Below are 25,825 nucleotides of genomic sequence, written 5' to 3'. Positions count from 1 at the left end.
GCAATTTTACGGAATACAGTGCAATTTTTCTAGTATTGACAGTGCAATTTTACGGAATACAGTGCAATCGTATTACTATTAGTATACAGTGCAATTTTACGGAATACAGTGCAATTTTACTAATGACGTCGTTGTTATGACGTAACCTGGGCCCGGCTTTCCAGTGACGCCGCTGACGGAGCGTACTCACGTCTTTCTGTGTTTTTCGAGTGGGACCGTTCTCGTAGATATGCCTTTAGTCAAATCACTACATACTACACACAGGGCATGTTAACGTTACTACTACACAGGGATCATTTCGAATTCGCTCGAAAAAGACAGAAATATGTGAGTCAGCGGCGTCCGCCATCTTGAAAATGAAAAAAGCAGGGAAAGACGGGTCCAAGTCACGTGATTAAACGTCATTAGTAAAATTGAGTAAAATTGCACTGTATACTAGTAAAATTGCACTGTGTTCTAATACAATATTGCACTGTATTCCGTAAAGTTGCACTGTATACTAATACGATTGCACTGTATTCCGTAAAATTGCACTGTATACTAGTAAAACTGCACTGTATTCATTAAAAGTGCACTGTATGATCTGTATGTAACTGGCACCCCTGAGAAATTAGCGTTAACTGTTAACGTTAACGTTACATCCCAGATAACCTTAGTTGAAGACAACTATAATTCGTATGTTTAGAAAAATTATATTCGATGTTTGATTTATATCGAAAAGACCACAATTTCCAGAAATGACAAAGTGGATGACAGACAAGGACGACGACCAGCTTTTCAACCTGCAGTTTTTCAAATTTCCGCACAGCGTCGTGGCAAGCCTGGTTATCGAAGTTATCGATGACGTAACTGGTGATCACAACCAAACCTAAAGTAGAATTGATATGTGAGTTTAGTAACACCGTTTTCTTTAGTAAAGTGTATGTTTCAAAGATAAATATTCATCAATTTATATCTATATCACTAAAGGTCCAACATTGTGACGACAAATTTGAGAAAACATTTATGATTCGTTTGTACGTTTCGCTGCCGTTAGGAATGTTCGGCCATCTTAGATTTTTTTACGGCTACCATGGAGCAAATAAATACATATGACGCAAATGGCTTAATACGGTTATAATTCAACTGTACATCAATTTGCAGATAGGCAGGATGTAACTGGAGTATCAACCGATGATTATAGAGTGGCAGCTTCAAGGTACGAAGCACTAAATATTTTCTAGAGTCGTTGCAAAATAGGTCTTGCGCCGGCACCAGGTAACGTTATTTTTACATAGGAAGCAAAATAATTTGTAAAGAAAGCGATAGTCGATTTTGAAATTTGATGACGATTCCTTGACCAGACGCACGTCAAACGCTTTAGAAAATTACTTCGAATCGAAGCTGAAGATGTAGTTTAGGCTTACACAGTTCGAATATGTAAGGGGTGCAGCTGCAGCTGGAAGAACAGTTCAGGTGAAACTTCCACTGAGCTCAGTTTTCAGTAACGTACGTTATTATCATCATGATCAGTTCATGTTGATGTTTTCCAAGATAAGTCGAGAATCTAAATAATCCCAAAATTGTGTTCACTACTACTAGCTAACCGTTAGTGTTTTTGTTCTAATGAATATCATGATGACTTTAAAACTTGTTTTTATAATGTTATATATTTTGTGGATAACAATTCCTTCCTATCTCTCTTTCAGTCTTTCAAATGTCCATGATGTGACAAACCAGAAATTTGACTCTGCTGTAACCCACATGACAACTGGGTCTGGGTACCTGTGTGAGACTGTGACATCTAACTCAGCTCTACAGCTACGTAGTACTGGAGTGTTTCAGACATATAATATATGAAGTATAACAACATACACAAGTTCTGTGTTAACTAACAGCCAGTAAAACCAGCCATGGGGTCTGGAGCACCGCTGCTGAACGAGTACAAACAGGACTTCTTCTGGAAGCGTTTTCCCCAGACCTTGCTGGGAGGACAGAAACTCCGGCTGGGCTACGACGCCCCTGCCTACGTCTACATCAACCAGCTGCTCCTCTTCATGTTTCCCTGGGTCGTCGGTGGGATATTCACTGCCGTGGTGGAACTCACGACTTTAGACGTCTCTGTGGGCTATTACTCCGTAGGTGGCATCATGGCCGCCTTTGTTCTCATAGCACAGCTGATCAGTTTCGTGGTGCGGCGGCAGGGAGCGACCGTCACCAGACTCGACATCCAGAACATCCTGGCCGAGGACGATGAGGTCGACTTCGAGTCGTGCTGCGGAGTGGAGACGGTGGAGTTTGTTCTCCCCGGGAAAAAGTACACAGTAAACATCATGATCCATGCCCTCCTGTCGGGAGTTATGTGTGGGTACGGGTTCTGGTACCTCGTGCCCACAACGTTAAACTCTCTGTACAACACCAACACTGCAGCCACAGTTGTACTGTTCATATTCGGCTGGCTGACCATCTGTACGGCCCAGTTCTCCCTGACGGCCGCCCCACCACCTGAACCTGCCACCTTCAGGGCACAGGATGTGTACGAGATTACTCCACTCATGAGGCCTTTCTTTGTTTATGTTTTTCTCGCGTTTGACTTAGTAGCAAGGTAAGTCCAATCCCTACTCATGAGAAATGTTTCTTATGATATGATATATGCTATCATATCAACCAGGGTAGGATGAGTGTACATTTGCAGAATAGGAGGTATGACTGAGTATTAGGAAACTAAAATTTTAAGTAAAAAATGCAGACTCAATATTATGAATCACTCACACTCACTATCCAAATTGCATGCATGTACTAGCAATATTTTATTACAGGAAAGTGACTGAAAGAAAGTTTCTCAAGCCCTGCAGTAGCCAGTAATTACACTGCTGTAATCTTCACAGAAATCACTGCATTCATGCAGGCCTGATGAGCGTGCTCTGTTGGTTGCTTAGCAACCATCACCTTGCCCCAGGTGTTTTTCAGGCGTCCTTAATGAGCAGGTATCTTCCACCTGACTGATCCGTCATGGGAAGTGTACCAAACTGGTTCTTCACTGTTTGTATTTCAAAGTATCAAACATTGAAATCATATCAAAACAGGTGTTTCTCCAATTTTCCCCCATTCCATTTTGCTACTAGTCTAAAAGAGTAAGATAATGCCATGAATCTCGGCTACAATGTGTTGAATTTGACATGTTACTTTTATTGTTAGTACCTCCAGTGAAATACTGCTTGTAGTTGAAAGGCTGTCCATTGCATTGGTACATGTACCATATTTTAGTAAGTTTTATGCTACCAGTAGCACCTGCATGAACATGTTGAGAATTTTAATCCTTCAAATTCATCTCTCTTGATCAAACTTTTTGTGGCCGTTCATGTGAGTGAGCAATGTCTAAACATAACTATATTGTCTTATTTTTTCCTCTGCAGATTTCACACATCATTTTCGGGAGTCAACCAAGTGCTCCACGTTGTGTTCATCTTCCTGCCGCTGTTCTGGTTACTGGGACTCCTCCCCCCGCTGGATGCGCTGTTCTCATGGCTGGGAGAGCAGGTCCTGGTGCTGGCACTGGGGGGTTCCCCCGCTGCTGGGGACATCAGGTGGGTGAGATATTGTTCCAGAGGCCTTTCAAAACGAAACATTTCAGACATTGAATGATTGTGTTAAGTTACATTTAATATGTATATTGATTAAGATTTAAGACTAGAATGTGCAAGAGGTACATGTACAATGTATTCTATAACTTACATACAGTTTTTCACTTGTCATTACTTGTGTATCAAACACAATGTAATTATCATGGTCCCCCCTTGGTTTAAAGGTTGCCATTCATTTTTAATGATTAGTTGTCTGGATACTACAAACACATTCCAAGCTCTTCACAATCAGCAGAGAAAATAGCAGACTGCCTGGCAACAAAGCAATTAATATCACGCACATGATGCATGTAAGCATGACATGTACCCTGGCCACTGTCAGGGTCAAGGGGAGGTCACGGTTAGAAGTTCTATACAGGTGGGGAAGTTGTCTAGAGATATACTGAAACTGTTTTTTCTTACAGTTTCAGTATAACTTATAAGATGACAAGATATATACATATTGTACATGTATAATGGATTTAGCAAGAAGCTGTATACAGTACCAGTAGTTACAATGTATGTTCAGTGTTTGGACAACTGTTCAATATAATTTGTAAACAGGTTCTCACCTATTCTCTATTTTGTATGTCAAACAACATTCAGTATACATGTGTTACAGTTTCCAAACAACTACTCAATAGTCAGGTTTGGAAAATCAATTTACCTAGACAATGTGTCCTATACACCTGTGGTATACTGCTAGTGTCTGCAAGTTGCTACACCAGTCATGCATGCCACCTTGCAGTAATGGCGATAACTGCAGGTATTTTTGCTGTGGCTGAATTATGCCCACATAATGCTTTCCCTGTCAGCAGCAGAAGTTATCTGTGCCTTGTGTTCTGCTAGTCTATCTCTATGCTGGTACTTTGAGAATTACCAAGCTTACAACTTATATGGTCAGTCAACATTGCCTGTAATTATATTGTATTGCTGTGAAGAGGACTTCAATTTGTAACTTTACAGTAACCATGACAACAACACATTCCTATGACAGAAGTCAACATGGATCAAAGTGTTCATGATATTTACCCACCTAACTCCATGGCCACGTCTACTGGCCACACTGTACTCCCTAATTCTATGTACAGGACATAAAATGGCAAATGTTCTGCATGGGGTGCAAACAATTGATATGTATTGACAGGGCTTGAAATACCCACTTGCTGCTTGCAGACGTTTTCTAGATTGCAGGAAAATGCAGAAAACATGATCTTGGTGAAAATGTCAGACTCAGTATAACTATATTGCCAGTCAAGAGTTAGCTTAATGCAAGCAGAATTTTTGGGAACTCAGAATATTTCAGGTAAAAGTATTTTGAGCCCTGAATAGTGACTGACTGTCACTATTAATGATAAGTGTGGTTACTATAGAAGTGTAAGTCTGAAATTAGCCTGGGTACCATCCTACTTGTATAACGGGCCTCCCATACTCGCTTCCCTAAGAAGTTCTTCTTAGGGAAGCGAGTGTGGGAGCCCCGGCATACAAGTAGGATGGTACCCAGGCTAGTCTGAAATCACACAAAACAATCACAGATGTTGTGTAATACATATGACCATTTTATTGCAATCCTTAGTAACAATCATGGCCAAGAGTCAGCAGCAAATAATTGTCATCTGTGACAAATGTGATATATGTTTAACAAGTCCATCACAATCGTAACAGTTTGCTTTACTTTGACAAACATTGAATATTGATTTGTCTTTCAGAGCAGGCTCGTGTTTATTGTAAAAGAATGATTAACAGTCCCACAAGCCCTTGTCAAAGTCCCATGCTTACAATGGTACAAACCTTGTGACTGAAGCATGAGATAATCCTTACAATTAGCCATCTTTAGTGACATTTTTGCTAGCAGCTTTAAAGTTTTTCTTATGGGCTTTGGTTGAAGTGTTTATAATCATCTTCCTCATATACAGAGGGAAAAAGCACTCCTCAAGATGTGGAATTTGCACATTCATTAGGCAACTGCAAACAAAAGTGTTATGGCATCCACATAGTTTTTTTCTTTTCCTCTGGTTTCTGCCCCCTTCTTGTTTTTGCTGCAGGATAAGTCTTACTTGCTTCAATTCCTACAGCTCTGGACTTCACGACTTTTGGAGCTGGCCACACCCGTACCTGCTTGACTTTCCCGTTGCTGTGAGAATGTGTTGCTGGTTTCCTGGAGTCTTTAGGAGCGGCTACAGAGCCATTCCTGATGTTGGTCTCCTGTAGAAGTTGTCTGTGCTGTTGCATCTTGATCTTCATCTGTGCCACCAGTTTAACTCTCTCCAAGTACTGCGGCATCTCTTGTTTAGAGTTGCGGCGGACGTCTCCATTGTCTGCTGCCGTTTCCTCCTTCTGTTCGTACTTTCCCTCCAGTTCCCTGACCCTCTCGTTCGCATTGTTACATTTGTCCTTCCAGTCCTTCACGTCTCGCTGCAGCTCTGACAACTTCTGCTTGAGAGTCTCGTTCTCCTGCCTGAGTGTCTGTAGGTCGGTGAAGTGTTTGTCATCTGCACTGTCAGGTTTGGAAGATTTCCCTCCCATGTCCTGTGGGTGTACCTTCATCTTCCCTGCAGCGGCGCTGGTTGTGAAGCAACGGTTCCCGTGTGTTGTACGTAGGTCTCCTTGGTCCTCCCCCGTGTGTAAATAGCTGTTCCTACAGTCAATATTGACACATTTGACAGCTTTTGTCTTTCATTCTTCCATTTGGTTCACCTCGTGTTGTCTGAAGGAGTCCCGAGTCAATCGACTTTTAACTAGGAGATGTTTGAAGTGTTGGAACAGGGCGGTCCTGTTTGTTCTTCAACTTTACAAGTGTTGGCTTTATTAAGATTTAAAATATCAAGTCCTATCTTTCTAGCAGCAGCTTTTGTTGAAGTTGCAAATTGAAGATTTAAATCAATACTCTCAATGTTGCAGTCTATAAGAATAAACGTGTTTAGAAAGCTTTCTTGTCTTGGGAAACTAATTTCGAATATGGGATTTTTTGACTGCTGAGATTGTCCCAATTTTGTGGACCTAATCTGTTTAGGGTAGATTATGGCCAATTAGCCCTCAATGTCTTTTGTCCTACCTGCCACAGATGGGACAACAAGCCATTGCTCGACAATGTTGTTGTACTAATCGCTTGATGTACGGTGAAAACACAGTGTCTTCTCAAAAAACATGTTGTTTCTGTGCCTTAAGTTGACTCATTATCCCTACCTAAAACAAGAATAGGTCCTTCCAAGACTGAGTCACAGCTCAAACAGTATATCGGTTTCCCAGGTTGCCCCATGAGTGCTAAGGTGTTGGAGTGTTAAGATGTTCTTTTTTTGAGAGTTCTAAGTGTTTGTGTCGGGTCAGTGATTAATGAGGCCCATGACCATGTGAAGTGCTGTAACCTGAGGCACTCTTGAGGTTGACTTGGCTGTGTTATTGGAATTGGTCAGAGTTGTAAAGATGTAAAACACGAGAAAAAACACAATTTGTCATGTTGACAAAGGTACTAACTAAAAAGAAAAATCTTTAATAAAGAAAAGAACGCTAGTTGTAAAAGTGAATGATATTTGCTTAGGTTAAATTCAAAACATAATGAGATTGGTACAAAAATACTTAGTATATTATTTTGTAGTGTCCCCTCAGTTAGAGGGATTGTGGGCCCTACTAGGGTTTGGGTTGGCGTTAGGAACGGCATCCAGTCACAAGAAATCTTTCTTCAAAAAAGACTTCAAACACGTTTAACCCCCAGTTTCGGGGGGAAAAGACGATAAACTGAATAGAGAGAGAGAGAGTGTGACTGTATTACATTTTGTAAAAATTTGTTAAATTACCGGTACTGTTCATTTGCCTCAGTCTGCAGAATACTGCAAAGTCCTGTAGGTTACTGGTGATGCTGTTGCTGTCCTGTACAACAATAGTGATAACATACTTCCTGCCCACATCCCTGGCCTTGGCTATTATTGCTGTTTGTGCATTTGTAACAATGTTTGTAACACATTTCTCCTGTTTTCTTCTAATCATAGGTTACTGGTGATGCTGTTGCTGTCCAGTACAACAGTAGTGATCACATACTTCCTGCCCTCGTCCCTGGCCATGGTCATCACTGCTGCCTGCTGCGGCTACCTGCTGAGCCTGGACCTCGGCACCCTGGGAAGACAGATCCTCCGCTGGTGTCGCTCCAGCTCCAACCCATGCAGACCTGACCAGAAACACCAGGAGGAGACCAACACCATCGTCACTACAGGGTTAGGGTGGGGGTGGACATGGAGGGAGTGCCTGCTGCATCTTCTCATGCTGGGGGTGACGGCAGCCGTGGCAGCAGTGTGCAACTACTTCTCTCAACCAGTCAACACTACAGTCCGCGATGCCCTGGGCTACTCACTCATAGCTTTGTTAGTTCTGCTGAAAGTCTTGCAGAGTGCACAGAGTGTATACGTCTGTTTTGGTTTAGTTACGGAACCCCTTGTTCCCAGGGAGTGCACAGAGGATGGGGCTCTTCAAGAAAAGGAAGAAGATCCTGGGCTATGTTGGATACATCTACAGGATTGTGTCAACAACAGGTACATGTCACAAAATTCTGTATGATTTATTTATTGCATGTAATATGCAAGTCCACTTGACAATATTTTGCAGTCCTATTTTACAAACCCTACACAACTTAACGTGAATAAAACCAACTACATGTTGTTAGAGTTACTGTCCCATGTTTTCTAGCTTGTGTAGAACCATGCATCTTGGAATTGCTCATGTCTTGAAATTAACCAGAGCTGACTGTTGTTGTTACAGTGACTCCTCTACTGATGGTAGCCTACACAGCCCTGTACGTGGCACCTACTGGCCTGACTGTCAACACGTTCATACTAGCTGTGGCTGTGTGCAGAGCCCTGAGGGTGGTAAGTGTCATCTTGTCTTAACTCATTCAGCATTAAAATAACTTGCTGTGACTTTGTTTCCACTCTAAAACACGTTGGGAATGGTTTCTAATACTAAAATACACCTTCCCATGAAAAATCAGCATAATTAGACACGTTTCAAAGTATCTTTGTCAGAATTCCCATATGCACAGCTAAAGTTGTTGACTTTTGTTTATCAGGTGTGGCAGAGAATTACATCTGCTCTCTTTGAGCTGGTGGTTGTCTTCATCGTGACAATAGCCCTGCCTACCGACGTGTGGTGGAACAGCCTGGGCCTTGGGCTGCAGCTCATGCTGGTGGGAGCCAGCCGAGACCGGTTCCTCCAGCTCTGCAACAAGCTGTACTTTGCCCTGACAATCCTCGTCACCTCGTGGACGGAGAAGAAGCAGCGCCGCAAAGACACGGTCCCCATCATCGTGCTGAACTGTGTGTTCTTCCCCGTGGTGCTTGCCATCGTCGTGGCGGCAGCGCTGCTCTCAGCCCCTCTCCTGCCCCTCTTCACCTACCCCCTCTTCCTGTTTGGCTTCCCCCGCCCCATGCGGTCGTGGCCGGGTCCTGTCGGTAGCTCAGCTAACGTGTGTCCGGACACGATGTACTATCGCCAGGTCGCTGCTGTATTCAGCAAGGCGCTGGGACGAGCGTTTTCAAGTGGGAGTCTAGGTGAGTCCAACATACTGCCTGGTTAAATTTATTTATCTAATATACTTGGGAAGTACATGCTACTTTGGGTATTGATGCGATTGTGGGTTTTTTTACACAGACACAAGCCCCATAATGCATACTGTGTCCAACCTAAGTGTCTACATTCCATGCCCAAGTTTCTTTCTCAGTCAGCCATGATCATACATAGTAATCATACATACCATTCCTTGTGTAATGTTCCGTCTAGGTGACCCTGACCCTGGATGTCACTACCTGGTGCGTTACCAGGACCGGTCCCTGTGGGTGCAGGTCCTGGAGCGGGGACATGGCTTCTGTACCGTCAGCATCAAAGGCCTGGAGCTGCAGGAGACGTCCTGTCACACCGTTGAGGCCACTCGGGTGGATGACATCTTCGAGCTCGCCTTCGAGAGAGACGGACACTCTGCGTGCGGAATGAACTCCCACGTCTTCAACACGCTGCTGCCTTGCGATGCCCAGCTCGTCAACACGTACTCGGACGCTCGCAACGTCCTGACAGGCATCATCGACTCCCATGACAGTCTACATCAGCTGACGTCAGACTTTGTAAAGACTCTAGTCTGGGTCTTCCTGCATCACAACGCCAAGAAGGACTACAGCTGCCAGAGGGATTCAGTCTCCAGACACGACGTTGTTACAGCAGAGCGTGATGTACACAGTAGAACTGCACTTGTGCATCCCGTTGATGAAGAACTTAGTGAAGGCTACAGGTCCCAGCCTGCCTCCAGGAAGCAGTCCTTCTCTGGCAGCCTGCCGGACTGGTCTGACGATGACAGCGATATCTTTGAAATGGAAACTCTGGGAGACAGGAACAAGAACAAAGTCCGTTTACCAGCAGGGCTGTCGGACAAAAAGCAAACAACTAAACCAGATGCAGCTACACCCTCCCTCCCTGGTACAATAGATGATGATGACAGCCTTCTCAAAGAGCTGGATGGAATAGGCTTACCTGCTACTGACACTGGGACCAAGCCAAAATCTCATGGCTTCCCTCAACCAGCTACACAGGCGTACAAGCCTCCTGTCAATCTGTCTGGGTCCCTGAAGTTTACATCACCGTACTCCTCAGCCTTGAGCTTACCTCTGAAGTGGAGAGACATCCCCATTGACCCAACAAGGCTGGACAGACTCATGGACAAGTTCCCTAAGGACTGGTACCAGCATGTCCTGTCCCTGTTGGACCTGTCTGTTAACGGGAAGACGTCAAAGCAAATCTGTGAGGAGATCTCTACAGACGACGTGCTGACAGGGATCTATGCCAGGCTGGTGGTGGCCTGCTATGCAGTGGTGAATGTGCTGGGACTCAGTGGCAGTGATGCAGCAAGCATGGGAGCCAGCCATGTGTATAAGGTATAGCTTTGTTAGTGTATAGAAATTTTCTTCTTACACCACCAGTAAGGTTCTCACCTGCTTACATTTCGATGTCTATCAGACACCTTCCTCAGAGCTTCTGGAGAAGCTCTGAGGAAGGTGTCTGATAGACATCGAAACGTAAGCAGGTGAGAACCTTACTGGTTGTGTAAGAAGAAAATTTCTATACCCTAAGTATCTTCCAACCTGATGAAATTATTTACGGAGCTTTGTTAGTATTTGCATATACATATGTACACGTAGATAACCAGTTTACATGTACATGTATGTCCATGTCTTGAGTACAGCTCCACACAAAATCAATTCTTAACCTTACTGTGCACTGTACATTCATCATCATCACCTCTCATATTGTTCATTAAATAGATACACTGTCATATATGTACATGAACACGAAGAGTTTTAGGTACATTTTTGTATGCTTATGTCTGTATGTTCTGTGGGTGTTTTATTCAGGTGTACACAGAGGACATCCCTTGGTCCCCTGACCTGGACTGGTTAAAGGAGGACTCAGAGCTCTTTCATCTTGTTGTGAGAGCTTACAGGTAATGCCTTTTTATATAGCTATGTTAGGAAAAATCAAGTTTACAAGTAACAATTATCTTCAAACAAAATCAACCTTATGTTAAAGCTAAAGGAAAGCAGGATAAATGGGAGTCTTATCTCTACTTGACTTTTTGAATCCCTTTTGGAAGAAGCATCACATGCAGCTGTATGCTGTTCTAGTTCCTATTTCACTATTATAATTGTTTTGCCGCAGGTATGCTGTGAAGCTGATGTACGACCAGGGCAGCCTGGGGCTGGTGGACGGGGAGGAGGAGTTAGTGGAGTACCTGCAGGAATATGACAGGGACTGGTACATCGGCTGTGAGAAGGACACCCAGTGGGAACAAGCGGTACTGCAGGGAAAACCAAACCTCTTCTCCCTGGGCTATGACCCAACTCAGGTACATATCGAATTACTGCAGGTGCTCTACAATTAGTTTTGACCAAGATCATTGAAATGTAAAAAGCTATGTTTAAGGGCTATGTTAAATCATTATCATTTAAATTTTGATGCTGTAGCAAAGTGTGGCTTATGGTGTCAACTTCAACTTAGTGCCTTTTTTGCTTCATGTAACACTGAAGTAGGTACATAAAACTGATCTTTCAAGCCAGCCAACAACTTCTGCACAGCAGTCACTGACTCACTCCTCACTGAGGCAGCAGAAGTTGCACAAATCACATCTAAAGCTTGTCACACTTCTGATATCTAAAGGATTAATTGACTTCATACTACTCTAGAAGTCCATTGTAAAGTGCTGTTAAGTATATGTAACACACTAATGACAACTGTTGTTCTCCCACTGTTCCAGGGAGCCTACACAGGGCGAGTCCTGACCCAGCAGGAGGTGGTGACTCACATCGGCCAGCTGAGTGGGGAGGCTGTCCGCGGCCAGTGGGCATCGCTGTCACTAGAGCTGCTGTACTTCACCAACGATGACGAGGAGAGGTACAGTATCCAGGCTCACCCCACCCTCCTCAGGAACCTGACAGTACAGGCAGCAGATCCACCGCTCGGGTATCCTGTCTACTCCTCACAGCCTACAGGGGTACCTGTGCTGTAACACTGTGGAGAATGTTCCTCTCAAACACTTTTTTGTTTGTGTTAGGCCACACCAATTTACTTGCTTGGTTCTTGGATCTAAAAAAAAATATGCTTAACTCATTAATAGAAAAACATAACGAAAATGAAGCCTGAGGACCAGGTTTATGCCTTCATGCACTCTGTTTTATGGGGTAAATACTTATAGTCATATTCAAGCTCCTCCTAAAGTGCTTTCATGATGTGTGCTTGAGAACCAAGGAAATAAGTTGGTGTGGTCTTGTGAGATTTTATCATTTTAAACCTTTTGGTTTATCAAGGCGGCTGTTTTCATGGTTTGTGATGAAGCAAGTTGCAGAATTGCATTTGGCTTAGATACCTCACTTCTTACATTCAAATGTATGTTTGACCAAAGGTGAACAATGTGTTTGGTATAATATTGTACATTTTCAAGTATATTGTCCAGGTTGTTTCCAGCCATCAATCTGGGATGGCTTCATTACACAACATGTTCTATGCACCAGAAAAGTGACTTGTGCTTGGTAATATGTATAGTTATTGTAAATGTCCTGGTAGCCTACTTTTTTTTTACTTTTTAAGTCAGAGACTTTAATCTGATTGAGGCAAAGGCAAGAGTCAAAAACTTGTAAGGAAATGTGTTTTGTACATACTTGAATATATTTGTGAGATATTTTTGTATCTAAAATTAGAACATTGTGTGTTTTATGCAAAGTAACACAATTATAAAAAGGTTTCATGTAACTAGCAGTAGCTGATTTTAGCGGAATTATAGATTTTAATGTTTTATGCTGTTGCAATGTATAGTTTGGTGGAACTCAAAAATCGTTCAGGAGGTGAATACTTAATGTATTATATGACTGTTACTTTGACCTACAAGGATTGAATTAGATGTTCACTTCCAGAAAAACATCTTGTCCTGTTTGTGTACATATTATAGTAATCCAGTAGTTTGACATATCCATTACACATGGGACCAAAATGGAGTTTTTGAAACACTGCAAAGTACAATCTCTTCAAGACTTTGAACTTGAAAACTTCTGTAAAGAAACTTCATGGGACACATATCTACATGTTTCCACAGTGTTTGTGGAGCTAGTGATACTACTAGTACTATTACATTCCACCAGAGAAATGTCAGATCTGGCTGTACAGAATGGTGAAATACAATGTAAAGTGAAGCTGACTCATTGGTATACTTTCTTCTTTTTACCAATAGGTAATGGTTAGTGTTCAAACAAAGTTGATTCAAAAATTAATTTGAATTTGACTTTTATTTGGATCCAGAATAAGCTCAACACGTCAGCTATTCTTCCCATGATTCTATGTACATCACTTACACATCAGTCAGTCATGTACAGAAATACATAGGATCACATAAGAGACAGGATGACTACAAGATAACAATTATACATGATTTGACAGTATAGTTGCACCATCTCCCCTCAGAGTTTTGTCACTAAATCACTGAAGGAAGGGATTAGGCAGTAGGACTCTGGTTGCAGTTCACGGACTTGGTGGTTTTACTGCATTTTCTTGTCCTGCATCACGATCTTCATTCGACGCTTGGCAAAAGTTTTGGACATCCTGTGAGACAGAAGAAGCGTTAGAATGTTTAAGAAAATTGTATCAGTGTAGGTCTAATAGCTATTTATATTTCAGTCCATACCATGGTATGGATGAAATATATTGTGTTCTCTCATGTTTCTTCTCCTCCTTCTCCTCCTTCTCCTGCCAAACAGTCAAAGGGATTCAACTCCGCCATCATTCAGCCAAATGACTTGAAATTTGGCATGGAGGTAGAGTGGGCCAATACCCCCAGGCGTTTTTTTCATTTTTTTGATACATGCCTTTGAAAAATTTTTATGAAGGTTTTTTGGGGCATTTTTCGCCAAAAAATGGATTTTTGGATCCTGAGCCCTGGTTTTACAACCAAATGATCTGAAATTCGGTATAAGGGTACCTTGAACATGTGTCTACAGAATAGCAGTCACATATTTGGCATACACCACTTCCAAATGACTCATTTGGGGGACTTTAATGGCTATTTTCAGCAAAAAAAGGGCCAAAAGTGCTATACCCGTTCCATGTTCTATCTAAAGAATACCCGTTCCATCTGCCGTTGGCCATGGAACACGTGTTCCATTGCGGGTTACCTGAGGTCACATTGCACATAAGTCGTGCACAATGACCCACACATTCAATTTTATGTGCCTAAGACCTTCAAAATGTATCAAATCTCATCATTGTTAGTATTTGCATACCTGTAATAAGATTAGTAAAGCTTTCGAGATTCAATGTGCTTGTTCTTGCATCTTTGTTCTCAATTACATAGCTAAAACTATATAATTCATTTATTTGAGAATCTTTGCCAGTTTTACACAGTTTGGAATAGTCCACTTTTGCGTGGGAGGGAGATGGACTGAAATATGCTGTATTTGCTCCCAAGCAAATGTCGGCCTCTCTAGTTAGAAATTGCTTTTCTAGAAAGTTGCAATCATGATATATTCATTCTTATATAACATATACAAAGATGAATCATTTGTTTTAAGTTTGACAGATTATTATTAGTAAACTTCTCTTACAGTTGTACATAAAAAAGAAAAGAGATAACATGTACCTCCTTTCCAGGGCTGGCACTGGCAGGTAGCTTCTGAGGTAAGGATATAACAGGTACGGGTGCCTCGCTACCCAGATCTCATCCAGCCTGTTAGCCATGCCGACTGCCAGAAGTCTGGCACAACGGGCCGTTGGCATGTCATTGGAATGCAAGGGGTCCTTTGTAGGATCTAATGTGGAAGTCTGTAACATTTAACATGTTGATTAATCTTCCTTGAAATTACATTCAGTTTGCAGGACATAGGCAAAAGCATGGAACAACAGTGAACACCTGAAGGACATGAACATATCACAGTATCACTATAAGCATCGTACTTAACATAGTACTAAATTGCCGTACCTTGTCTGGTTCTCCCACCAGTACGTTCTTTCCAGCGTTGGATATCACAGGTCCAGGACAGGCCAGGAGTATGTTTATATCGTACGAGTGTAACTCAGCTCGCAAGGCTCCGAAAAAGCCCTATTAAATAATAAAACAGAAAATGTTAGCCGTTGAAGGAGGAAATTAATGCTAATGTTTGAAACTGCATAGAATACATCCCAGTACTTACATGAACAGCGAACTTGCTCCCACTGTAGGCAGACCCCGCTGGTGTGGGTATGATCCCTGACAGGCTACTGGTGACCATGATCTGCCCCTCCCCCCGCTCCATCATGTGAGGAAGCACAGCCTTGGTCAGCGACACCTGCCCCAGGACATTCAGCTCAAAGATGTGCCTGTCACCGGCCAGGCTTGTCTGCCAGAACACTGACCGCTGACCGCGCCCACTGTTGTTCACCAGGACGTCAATCTGGTGGAAGAAAGAAGGAATTTTCAAAGTGTTATCGGCTGATTATGAGGCCTCACACTATAAGTGAGTATACGGAGGAGTAAATAGGTAGTAAGGGGGTTATAGAGGAATTCCTTATATACTAGTAACTTAATTGCTAACAGTACCGAAAGGACTTAGGAGCAACAGACGTAAAAGAAAGGTGACCTTACTCTGCCAAAGTGAGCTAGAACCTGCTCCACACACCCAGCATGGGTGTCAAAGGCAACAGAGTCCAGTGGTAAAACCAGCACGTCACTGTCAGAAACTTTCCCGGTCCCTGCAACAGATACAATAGAAAGTGTATTAGATTGCCTGATTGGTATAAAATATGTCAGCACTTTTGACCAGATATCTACCCATCAACTCTTTGAAGTACATTTTTGTACTAGTAGCTTTCAATTCTCAGATTGTGCTGGCAATTTTTCTACATCTGTACATGAACATGTGCACTCTTATAATTATGTTAAGTAAATGGTAGCTGGCCACATGTTTTAATGGGGCTAGACGATTCTGTGGAGAATTCAAAGTGATAAAAAGAGCAAACTATGAAACAGCCCACTATGAAAACTGTGCAGTGTAATATCATTGTTTACAGAAGAGGCAGTCTGGGTATAAACTCTTTCATACTCATAGAAAAAGACTGATCATGTATCTACAGACCACAAGCTGTGAACTTTCTCAAACTGTGGGTAGATAGGCTACTCCATAATGCAGACATTCACCCAGGCATGTTTGCTTGACTCTCCTGAGCTCGTCCTCCCTCCTGGCAGACAGCACCAGTTTAACCCCTGCCCTGCTGAGCTCCACAGCCAGCGCCTCTCCTATCCCGCTGGACGCTCCTGTGATCCACACCACCTTACCTGCCAGCTGGTCTGCATAAACACATGGGGAGATTGCCACAACCAGCAAAGGATTGACACATTCTCAGTTCCAAGTCGTTTTTGGAAGTTTTTAATAGGTTACTGCTAGAATTAGTCATCAGAATTATCTATGTAGACCTGAGAGTCTTACCTGGAGTCTTTCCAAACCTCTCGTACCACATGAGTGAGAGGTCTCCATCAGACAGGAACAGTCTCACTACCTGCACCAACAGGACCAGCAGAAATCCGGATACAACCAACTCCAGCATGGCTGGGCTGGGGTGCTGGAACAAACAGGGCATGATAAGGGGGGGCCACGAGATTAAAATCTAGATTTCAAGCCTTAAATTGGTCAAGTTCAGTCATGTTTGGGATTGCATTCTTCTCACTGCAGCACCACTAGAAGTGAGGAGTAGAACCAGTTAGTATTCCTCTGAGGACTGGTGAGACAAAAAATGGTGAGACAAGAAACTTCTTGTGCAGTCTTCTAGCCATTCTTGTACTGAAAGCATTAATTGACCCATGCATTTTTTGAAAAAGGCATAATGGTTTACAGCTACAATTTTGAACATTGAAATGAGAACCATAAAACACATTATTATGGCAATCTTGCAGTAATCTTCCATGAAGGAATAATAAATGTTACCAACAATGTTGCAAATCAGAATTATGTAACAAAACGAAACACACTCCAGGACAGTTGAGAAAGTGTTTCCAGTATACCTGCTCAAAGATCTGGACGTTAAACAATGTGTTACACGTAACAAAGGCCAGAGGGGCAAGTGCATTATTTGAAACAGGTGGTTTTTCCTTAGTTACTTCCGCGTGCAATTAACAGCAAAAATGCTCCTACAAGAAGAATCCATAATAGAATTGTTTCAGTGATGTGCTGTGGAGTGGTTCTTGTATACATTTATTCGTACTTGGATTAATCAGGGTTCCGTAAGAATAAGCAACACCCTCCCCCAACCCCTCCATATGATTTCCTTGGTACAACCCGGAAATCATGAGGGATCAAATTACGAACTTCAAGGCTAATCATTGACCAGATTTTACCTTGAATGAGTAACTAAAATTGGAGTTTCCGTATGACTGTAGTCTACATCACCGTTGTCAGTTAAACGACCAAGTTACTAACAGTTTGTAACAGGTGGTTGATATTACTCGGTCGGTGCACACGGTAGGGAAAGGCTGCAATAAGCTGAGTCGCCGCTAGGACTGCTGCTGCACTGTGATAATACAGGAGGCGAGTGCATAATCTCCAAGCAGATGTTCGAGTGGAAAATCGAAACTCAGCTTTTATGGCAGTCCTCGCTCCCTACTTGATTATCAGGACCAGGTGCCGTCGGTAAACCTTTCTTTACACATACGCCAAGAAGAGAACAAAGACTGCCTGTGACAAAAACAAGTTTAACTGCGGATTCATGGACCGACATTTTTCTAGGAGAACTACACCTACGACTGGATATGACAACCAATCTTATGCTGTCGGTGGATCGATTCTTATTGGATAGTTGAAGACTTTGATACCGAAGAGCAAAAGGCAGTCATGTGCATGTGTTCCAGAACTTCATGCTAAAATGTTTTTACTTCAGAGCAAATCTTTCGAACAAGGGACAAAGATACACTGTTACGTACCGTGTTCTCGAACACAGATTGTTCAGATACAGACTGTAGTGTTTGCGTCTGACAACGGTAAACACAAAATCAGGTTCATCCAGATTGAACTAGGATCGTGAATCCGGTTATTTTGAAAAGATGGGTTTCATGAGTCTGACAAAACACGGACTCGGACTTGTCCTGCTGGCGTCGGTCGGGGCCCTGAGTGTCCTGTATGTGTCCTGGAAGTGCACGCAGAGCCATCAGGACGACAAGGGGAACAAGGGAGCCAAGAAAAAGGGAAAGAGGATAGATGATGTGGTCACTTGTGACGCTATCACAACCAAGGTAGGCAGAATCAATGTTATGCTCAGTGTTGGAACAGTCCTCTCATTTTGAATATAAAGCAAAAACCCTTCTATTCTAACGAGTAAAGTGTCACTATTATAAAAGTCATTTTCAAAACTTGGACCACCGTATTACAGATTGTACAAAACAAATTTGTTTCGTTCTGCACACCTGCCTTTCTTACCCACGGGGACTTTGTACATCATGGCGATTTTCGTAATTCAACGTAATTCATGACAAGAAATGTGATAGTTTTCACTTGATAACCTGTAGGTGGACGACTCCCCTGCTGCGTCGAACCAGGCGGAGCCTTGTTGCGGCCCAGCAGCCTACCTGCAGCGTGTGCAGGAGGAGAGAGAGCGCCTCGTCGGACGATGTGAGGACGCTGAGAAGTACCAGCGCTGGAACCTGTCCTCCGCTGGTATGCCTTAAGTTTACGACCGCTGTAGTCTGAATTTCTCACTAAACACACAAGGAGTCGCTGTATATGTCCTTGGATAATGTCCAGCCCAACATAATTACGACCTACGAGTCTTGGCCGCAACAGACGTTTCTTTATACAATGTACTCTCCAAGCAAAGGTTGAACAGTATAGGGTGACGTTTTGAGCTAAACAGATACTCTCCAACAGAGTAACGAGATCGTTATCTTTTTCTTATTGGCAAGGAGTTCCACTGATCGGCAGAAAGCGCTTATTAGTCTTTCTCAAGAAGATCTAGGTAAGAAGGCGTACTCACTAGTTATCTAAGGTTACTTATCATATCTTTATGAAACTGTTGTACACGCACGCGTGGTTTCAGTTCTGGAGCGCGTGAGGAGCGCCATTGGACAGTCCATCCTCATCACCACCAACAAGAAGTCAACCATGGCCACCTTCGAGGAGCTGTGCAGGGTCGCAATGGTGAGTTGGAGAAGATACCATCCACGTTTTAAAAGATACGTTCATGCGCCAGCATACAGATACAATGTATATAATATAGGAACGGATGACATTTATATATTCGTTTGAAAATGTCCTATTTATTTTCAATGTTACAAGTTAATTTGAATCTATACAATGACGCTCTGATGAAAAAAATGATCTAAAGCTGCAGCCCTTCTTACAGGCGCCAGGAGGCGACAACCCGTACCGACCAACAATGAATGACCTGGCTGCGTACTGGGACCTGGTGGAGAAGCAGGTAATAATGACGTCTCAAAAGAAACTACAACGTCAACTCAAATACATACATCGGTAGAATACGTTTTTTTTGTGTGTGTTTTAAATTGCACCCAACATCTTATGGGGCCTGGCGACAGAAAAAAAAAGAACTGCCGCCCTTTCCTTCCTCCTGAAACAGCCCCACCTTACGTTTTATTTTATCAAATACTCAGGTTAAGAAGATCGACCGCCTCTTCGATGAGGTGCACGCGCTGGTGAAACAGGAGGCCGCTTAGTCCTGTCCACACTGCTAGCCGATCATCCCTGCCGATATCTTCTACACCTTTACGCATTGTATACATATAGCAGTGGAGAGACATCACATTAAAATACTTTTCGCAACTTTTTCCATGCGTGAATGTCGAGGAACGCATATATGCCTTTACTGCAGTTGTGAAGAAAACGTACGCGAGAAAGAAAGGCATATTGCTGTCACAAGTCGGATTGTCTACCATTACATCACATTGCTTTTGTAAATCTGTATTCCCAGGCGCTACTCAGTTTTCCAATTCCCAATACATGTATTGCTGTAACATGTAATAGTTATGTGAAGAAAATAAACGTTAACGTTTGAAAGATTGGATTTTTGTTTGTTTGTGTGTGGTAAATAACGTTACATGTTTCATTATAAAACTGCCATATTTCGCTAACTCTTCAACGTCATCACCTTCAATACTGATATGCGAAATCAAACCAAAAACGTTATCTAAAACGCACCAAAGGCGATTTAATGCTTATTTGTTATTGCACTTATAGCTCTAAAGTCTTCTAATCCGTTCATGACTTCTGCTGGAGTGCTGTAAACAGATGGTCATCGATGTTAATTTAAATCTCCCGCCACTCGACTGTACCATTGTGCATGTATCCCTGTTGCGTAGCAGTATTTCTACACTTAAACTATCTCACATTTAGCTATTACTTTATTATCATAGAAACAATATAAATTCTATCACAAAAGTTTATAGACGAATTTATGATCAGAATATTCAGAAATACGCGCCACGATAAAATATGTCCCCTCTCAGTGGAATAGTCTGATGTTAAAGGTCATTTCTGACCCTCGCTCATTTGAGAAAGCGAGGCGCGCGGGACGAGCCTGGGAGGGGATTACGATCGGACCGGGTGTACTAAAACAACGTTACCAGGTATACAGAGCAGGGCTACCTGAAGAAAAGAAACCTCCCATCGACATGAGGTAAGTATTGCATTATGAAACTGTTTTAGAGGATATAAACGCTAAAAGACAAGGGGATGTCCGAATGTGACAGACCGGTGGCGTGGGGTCCACGCTCCGCCAGTGTCAGGAGTGTCAAGAAGTTTTGCACGTGTGTTTCTGGAGTGCGGATTACGCTACAAGGCATAACTTGTGAGCTGAAGATATTAAAGAAACCGGCATACCCACGAAGCTTGATATAAACCGCCCTGCACAGTACCGGTGTGGAACGTAATTTTACTCCCGTGCCATGCTGCCACTTTAACAGCGACTTCTGTGGCAAAAGGGCGCCGCTCGCCATCGGCAACTTCACGTCGTTTGACCAAGGTTTGACAAAATACTATGTAAGGGTAGGAACAGCCTTGTAGAACCGGTGCAAGTAGTGCAGGGATGAGAAGCCTTTGACTGTTTATTGTACCGATCTGATGTTTTCATACGAGCCGTACACATACAGCCCGGTGCTTGTTCTCCCCTGAAGCACTTGGTTTTCCCTTTCCCGGCGGTTTTGTTAGCGGTCTGCCCGGCGCTTTTTCAAGAAAATGGGGACCACATTCCCTGCGTATTTTGTGTCGGTGGATTTTACCCCCTCAGGAGAGCAAGAAACCACAAACTCAGCTGAACTTCTGTTTTTGCTTACAATGATGGTGTAATTAGCCCGTTTTCTCCCTCTCTCCAGATTGTTTCCCAATGAAAAGTAATTTGCACGCTCTCCCTCTAACTTTTGTTATTCATATCAAAAGGGCTGTGAAACTCATTAGCAAAAAAAAGAGAGTGGAAGTTATTCATTGATGGCATTGTTTTGGGAAGAGTGGTAATATAGCACATTGATTGAAAGCACTCCTTTTCTATGCAGTCTGCTATTTGTTAAAAGTGACATGAGAACAAGGGGCGAATGAGATGCATGAAAAGGTGAATCCCCAAATTGATGAGGGACATTCTTGCAACTGTTGCTTTGTGTTTTCACATTCCATTTGCTTCAGTCATCTACCAGATAACTGCAACTTCAAAGAATTGCCCCTTGGAAAACTTGAAACATTAGAAAATGGTAAAATTGTTTGTTCATTGTTTACCTTTTCTCTTCATAGGACTGTGGTCAATGCAGCCCTTGTGATTCTGTTGCTGGCAGGTTGTGGCAGGACCACGCCCGTAAGTAGAACTATTTTCCATGTTGTTCTGATTGTCTTGTACTGTTACAGCAACTTAACATCTTCTTCCTTCTGTTTTCTCACCTGGCATATACTTTTGGCATGTAGTGGAACAAGTTCAGTTTTGTTCCTTGCATGCTTTAACCTCGGCCCATTTTACACTATCAAATGTTGAGGGTGAAATGACAATGACAATGACAATCATGAATATGGTGCCTAGTTAATCTCCAAGCAGATCATACGGTGGCACGGCAGTTTCCATTGGCCAGAGGAGTGTCCATTAGCCACCGGTGGCTAATGGACACTCCTCTGGCCAATGGATGCATTCCTCCGGCCAATGGATACTGCCTTGCCACCATATGATCTGATGATTAGGAATTGGGCCTATTAGATCAACTCTCATTGTTCATGACAGGAACTTGGTAGAGGAACTTGGCTGGTTTCATCCCTTGTAGCCATGTCACTGGTGACCCCATGTCATGCTGAGTGTACATGTGTTGAAGTTTCCTCCTTACCTTCCGACCTCATATCTCCTCCCACCAGCAGACTGGTCCACTTCCTGAGCGACTTCCCACCTCCCACATATCACATAACTACATCTACAGGGGAAACCATGAAACATTCTACAGATAGTTTGCAGAAAACTCTACAAAACAAGACGTTTTAGACATTTTCTCTCAAAGTGTGACACAGTGGTTTGTTGTTATTTTCTGGACTTTGTATGCACGATGTGATTTCAGTTTCAGAATCTTTTTGATTACAAGTTTCCATGGAGTTTTATCCCCTGGACCAAATTTTGAAAATCAACTCTGTCAGTGTCACTAAAATTAATGTCAAAAGTTCAAATCTCAGTTTCAATTCATGACTCGACAAGAGGAGTGATTTTGATAGCAAAAACCTTACATATTCTTTTACTGTACTTCATCTTGTTGAATTATACCTTTTGACAAGGTGCTCTGCTATACATGTGATGTTTGATTCCTTTTTTATATATCAGGTCCTTCCAGACAATTAACTATGTCTATAAACAAGCCGTCAAGTACGGCAATTAATCAATGACAATGTGTTCCATACTAGCAACTAATTTGAACAAGATGTTTTGGCTTCTTTCACTTCCTTTACATAAATTTATGTCCAAAGTAGTTCCCATTAATTGATGAATGATGGTTACAGTTAATCCAGCAGTAATTATTTCAGTTACAGTGGTTGCAGCCAGGAAAAGAAGGAATTTTGATAAGGTCTCATTTTGGGTACTACATTGTGGTAACCATCTGTTAAACTGCTTAGCTTAGGCTATACCAGGCTAGAGCAAGGAAGACAATTCCCACTTCTATGATAAATCTTTGATTGTTTGGTTCACTTTACATGAAATTGGTGGAAAAACGTACCAGCTGGAGCATGTTGGCACTGACATCAAGTGCTAACTAGAAACTTTTCTTTCAAACCATACTGAACTCCTCTGTCAGCTGGTGATAAGTGGGTAGAAACCTGTCAGGGAGAGTGCTGGGGAGCCACACATGTGTGAGGTGTTGATTACAGACCCTGCATGTGTTAGCTTTGGTGGAGAACAGGATAAACAGCAGAAATGATACTGTAGGAATTTCTATTTGACAAAAGGTGCTGATTGGAGGGAAGGCAAACACACTTGGATTGTGGAGTGTTTGTAAACATGACAACAGTCACTGTTTCCTAGAGAATGTGTTTGAAATTCTGTGATGGCATTTGAACCTGGGTGGGTGGTAGAAGGAAAAGGTCAAGGCCAGGATTGGGATGTTGGATGTATTTTCTTCTATTTATCCAAGAAGGATTTATGTTTTCATCAAAGAAAATATGTGGATTTCAATACAGTGTGAATTTAGAAAATACTGGAAATGAAATTCTTGGAGCAAAACCAGGTCACTCAATTGTGACCAGATAGTGATGTTGTGTTGCCGGGGGTTAGGAATTTTAAAGGAAAACATACAATATTTAGAATGTTTAGATATACTGTATTTTCATTTAGAATGTTTATAATTGTTCCTACCTGTGGAAAGATGCAAAGAAGAGAGCCTCAGGTGGCCAAGCAATAGCATGTCAAAGGAAAGTAGAGCGAGACCTTGCAGAGATTGATGATGATTTTTCTGCTCATGTTTAGACGAGAAAGAAGCGTCAGGATCCCGGTGAATCAGGAGAAGGGTGGAGCCCGTGGGGAGAGTGGGGACCCTGCTCCAGGACCTGTGGAGGAGGTGTGTCCTTCCAGGAGAGACTCTGTATCGTCACCAGGTAACTACACTTCTCTGTATGTGAAGTCTAGAAGTACAGATCAGTCAGATGTGGAGTCTGGCCATGTGTTTTACATGTGTTTTTGAGACTTTAAAAATTTTTTGTATGTTTTTCTAGAGTCTCTCCTCCCCTCAGACGTCTAGAAAGACATATAAAAAGCCTCAAAATCATGCATAAAAGTTGAACACTGAGCCAGACAATCATTCTGCGTAGAGATTTACTAGCTAAATGTAGCACTATGCCAGACAGACATGAGGAGATCATAATTGAACTGTGTAATCATCTTTGAGATATTCAATGTCTATTGTTGTACTCTTTTTGTTCGAGTACAACTTTAAAATACAATGTATGATACATTAAAATTGTATTTCTGTTGACTGTTCTATTTCTAAGCCATCGTTTCATGAGTTCTCCACATGTTCTGTATGCCTTGTGCAGTGTGGTACCAGTTAACGTTTCATTTGTCTGGTAGGAAATGACAAACAATTTTGAAGTGAAGAAAAGCCTCAGACCACCTTGGGGTGTAGTTTCCAGTGTTGTACAATAGAGTACTTGTCTTCAACCTTTGGTTGAATAACAAGCGTGTGTGTAACCCTTGTGTGATGAAAGCCATATGTTCTTGTTCAAATGTATGGAAAGGATCCAGAACAACTGAAATAGGAGGAAAGGTACAAGAATGGACGATATAGGTTTTCAATCCCTGCCAAAGTAATATACAAAAACAATACAAAAGTATCTTTCATATTTTATCCACTGGATACTTTTTGGAAGGCAATCTAAAATTGACTATAGCTGGAAGGAAGAGCATTGGATTTATCTGTCAGACAGAAATTGGGATTCTGTTAGGACTATGATGTGTAGTGAAGTAAATGTGTATTCATTTCCCAGGCCTGTGGGCAGATTTTTATCAGCAAAAGCTCAAAGGTTTTCACACCCCATTACCCCTTATTAATCCCTGCTCAAACCCAGGAGGACAGGCTCCCAGGAGGACTGCAGTGGTACTGTTACAGCAGAGTGGGAGTTACTGTTTGCTTTGTTACAGGATTAAATTTCTAATTGTAAGGATTAGGTGCAGAGGCTGCACTCAGTCCAAATCTTGAAGTTCCAAAGTATACTAAACGGAAATGGGTTTCACATTCTCTTCAGAGTCAAGTTGGAGTTCAAGTGTAACATCTGGCACAGGTTCTCCAGCACAGGGCTGGGGTGTATTTCAGATTGAAGTTTAAAGTCAGATGCAGTCATTTCAAACATTTGAACTCTTTACTGTACTTCTAGGTTAATACCCTTTTTGTTGCAAGGCTGTGAAGTAATTTATTGAAAAAGTAAATGGTTATCATGATAGTATGATGATGACAAACCTATGAATATTTCAACTTGAAGCCTTCCCCCACTGAGTGGCAAATGGTTGATTAATTGATTGATTGATTCATTGATTGAATCTCAATCTTTCAGGTCAGATGGAGGAGACAACTGTGTGGGACCTAGGAGGAATTACAGGTCCTGCAATATACAGGTACGGACAAATGATAATGTTTCAACATCGTATGTTGTAGTCTTTGCTATTGCTGAAAAGAAATGAATGTGACCATCTAATTTTGTCCAGCAAGGATGACTTTTCCCCATTCACAAGAT

General features: G+C 42.3%; 3 protein-coding genes across 6 annotated transcripts in view; 2 read left to right on the top strand and 1 right to left on the bottom strand.

The window, feature by feature from the left end:
* Positions 1-1,021: 1,021 nt before the first annotated feature.
* Positions 1,022-12,384, top strand: LOC109482527 (pecanex-like protein 4). Its single transcript, XM_019785254.1, is given in 11 exon segments — positions 1,022-1,198; positions 1,689-2,584; positions 3,396-3,566; positions 7,589-8,018; positions 8,020-8,125; positions 8,352-8,458; positions 8,659-9,139; positions 9,369-10,510; positions 10,988-11,076; positions 11,292-11,478; positions 11,887-12,384. Coding segments are annotated over 10 exon segments (3,657 nt in total). The 5' UTR covers positions 1,022-1,198; positions 1,689-1,892; the 3' UTR covers positions 12,139-12,384.
* Positions 12,385-12,507: 123 nt separating this feature from the next.
* On the bottom strand, positions 12,508-18,059 carry LOC109482530 (dehydrogenase/reductase SDR family member 7-like). 4 transcript variants are annotated; one of them, XM_019785266.1, is made up of 8 exons: positions 17,482-18,059; positions 16,577-16,709; positions 16,288-16,437; positions 15,736-15,842; positions 15,305-15,544; positions 15,094-15,213; positions 14,755-14,936; positions 12,508-13,721 (listed from the first exon to the last, which is right to left on the bottom strand). In XM_019785266.1, the coding sequence occupies exons 2-8, from the start codon at positions 16,692-16,694 to the stop codon at positions 13,658-13,660; spliced, it is 981 nt and encodes a 326-aa protein (XP_019640825.1). In that variant the 5' UTR covers positions 16,695-16,709; positions 17,482-18,059; the 3' UTR covers positions 12,508-13,657. The 4 variants fall into 4 exon arrangements, with proteins under 4 accessions (XP_019640825.1, XP_019640821.1, XP_019640823.1 ...); XM_019785262.1 differs by lacking the exon at positions 17,482-18,059 and adding an exon at positions 17,149-17,205; XM_019785264.1 differs by lacking the exon at positions 17,482-18,059 and adding an exon at positions 17,116-17,188.
* A 109-nt stretch (positions 18,060-18,168) lies between these two features.
* Positions 18,169-25,825, top strand: part of LOC109482249 (papilin-like) — a 30,733-nt gene continuing 23,076 nt past the window's right edge. The window contains 6 exon segments of the mRNA XM_019784941.1: positions 18,169-18,372; positions 18,646-18,793; positions 19,173-19,273; positions 21,872-21,932; positions 22,347-22,353; positions 24,100-24,193. Coding sequence (XP_019640500.1) covers positions 18,184-18,372; positions 18,646-18,793; positions 19,173-19,273; positions 21,872-21,932; positions 22,347-22,353; positions 24,100-24,193 — 600 coding nt within the window. The 5' untranslated portion in view covers positions 18,169-18,183.

The sequence above is a fragment of the Branchiostoma belcheri genome, unplaced genomic scaffold (assembly GCF_001625305.1).
Source record: "Branchiostoma belcheri isolate BF01 breed outbred unplaced genomic scaffold, Haploidv18h27 scaffold6, whole genome shotgun sequence".
Lineage (NCBI taxonomy): Eukaryota > Metazoa > Chordata > Leptocardii > Amphioxiformes > Branchiostomatidae > Branchiostoma > Branchiostoma belcheri.
This window is presented reverse-complemented; position numbering and strand designations above follow the sequence as displayed.

Coding starts and splice junctions, on each gene's coding strand:
- LOC109482530 (XM_019785266.1), bottom strand. CDS start 16,694: ATGCTGGAGTTGGTTGTATCCGGATTTCTGCTGGTCCTGTTGGTGCAG. Junction 15,545..15,735: donor TTCTAGCTCACTTTGGCAGA/GTAAGGTCACCT, acceptor TTCTTCCACCAG/ATTGACGTCCTGGTGAACAA. Junction 14,937..15,093: donor TGGTGGGAGAACCAGACAAG/GTACGGCAATTT, acceptor TAAATGTTACAG/ACTTCCACATTAGATCCTAC.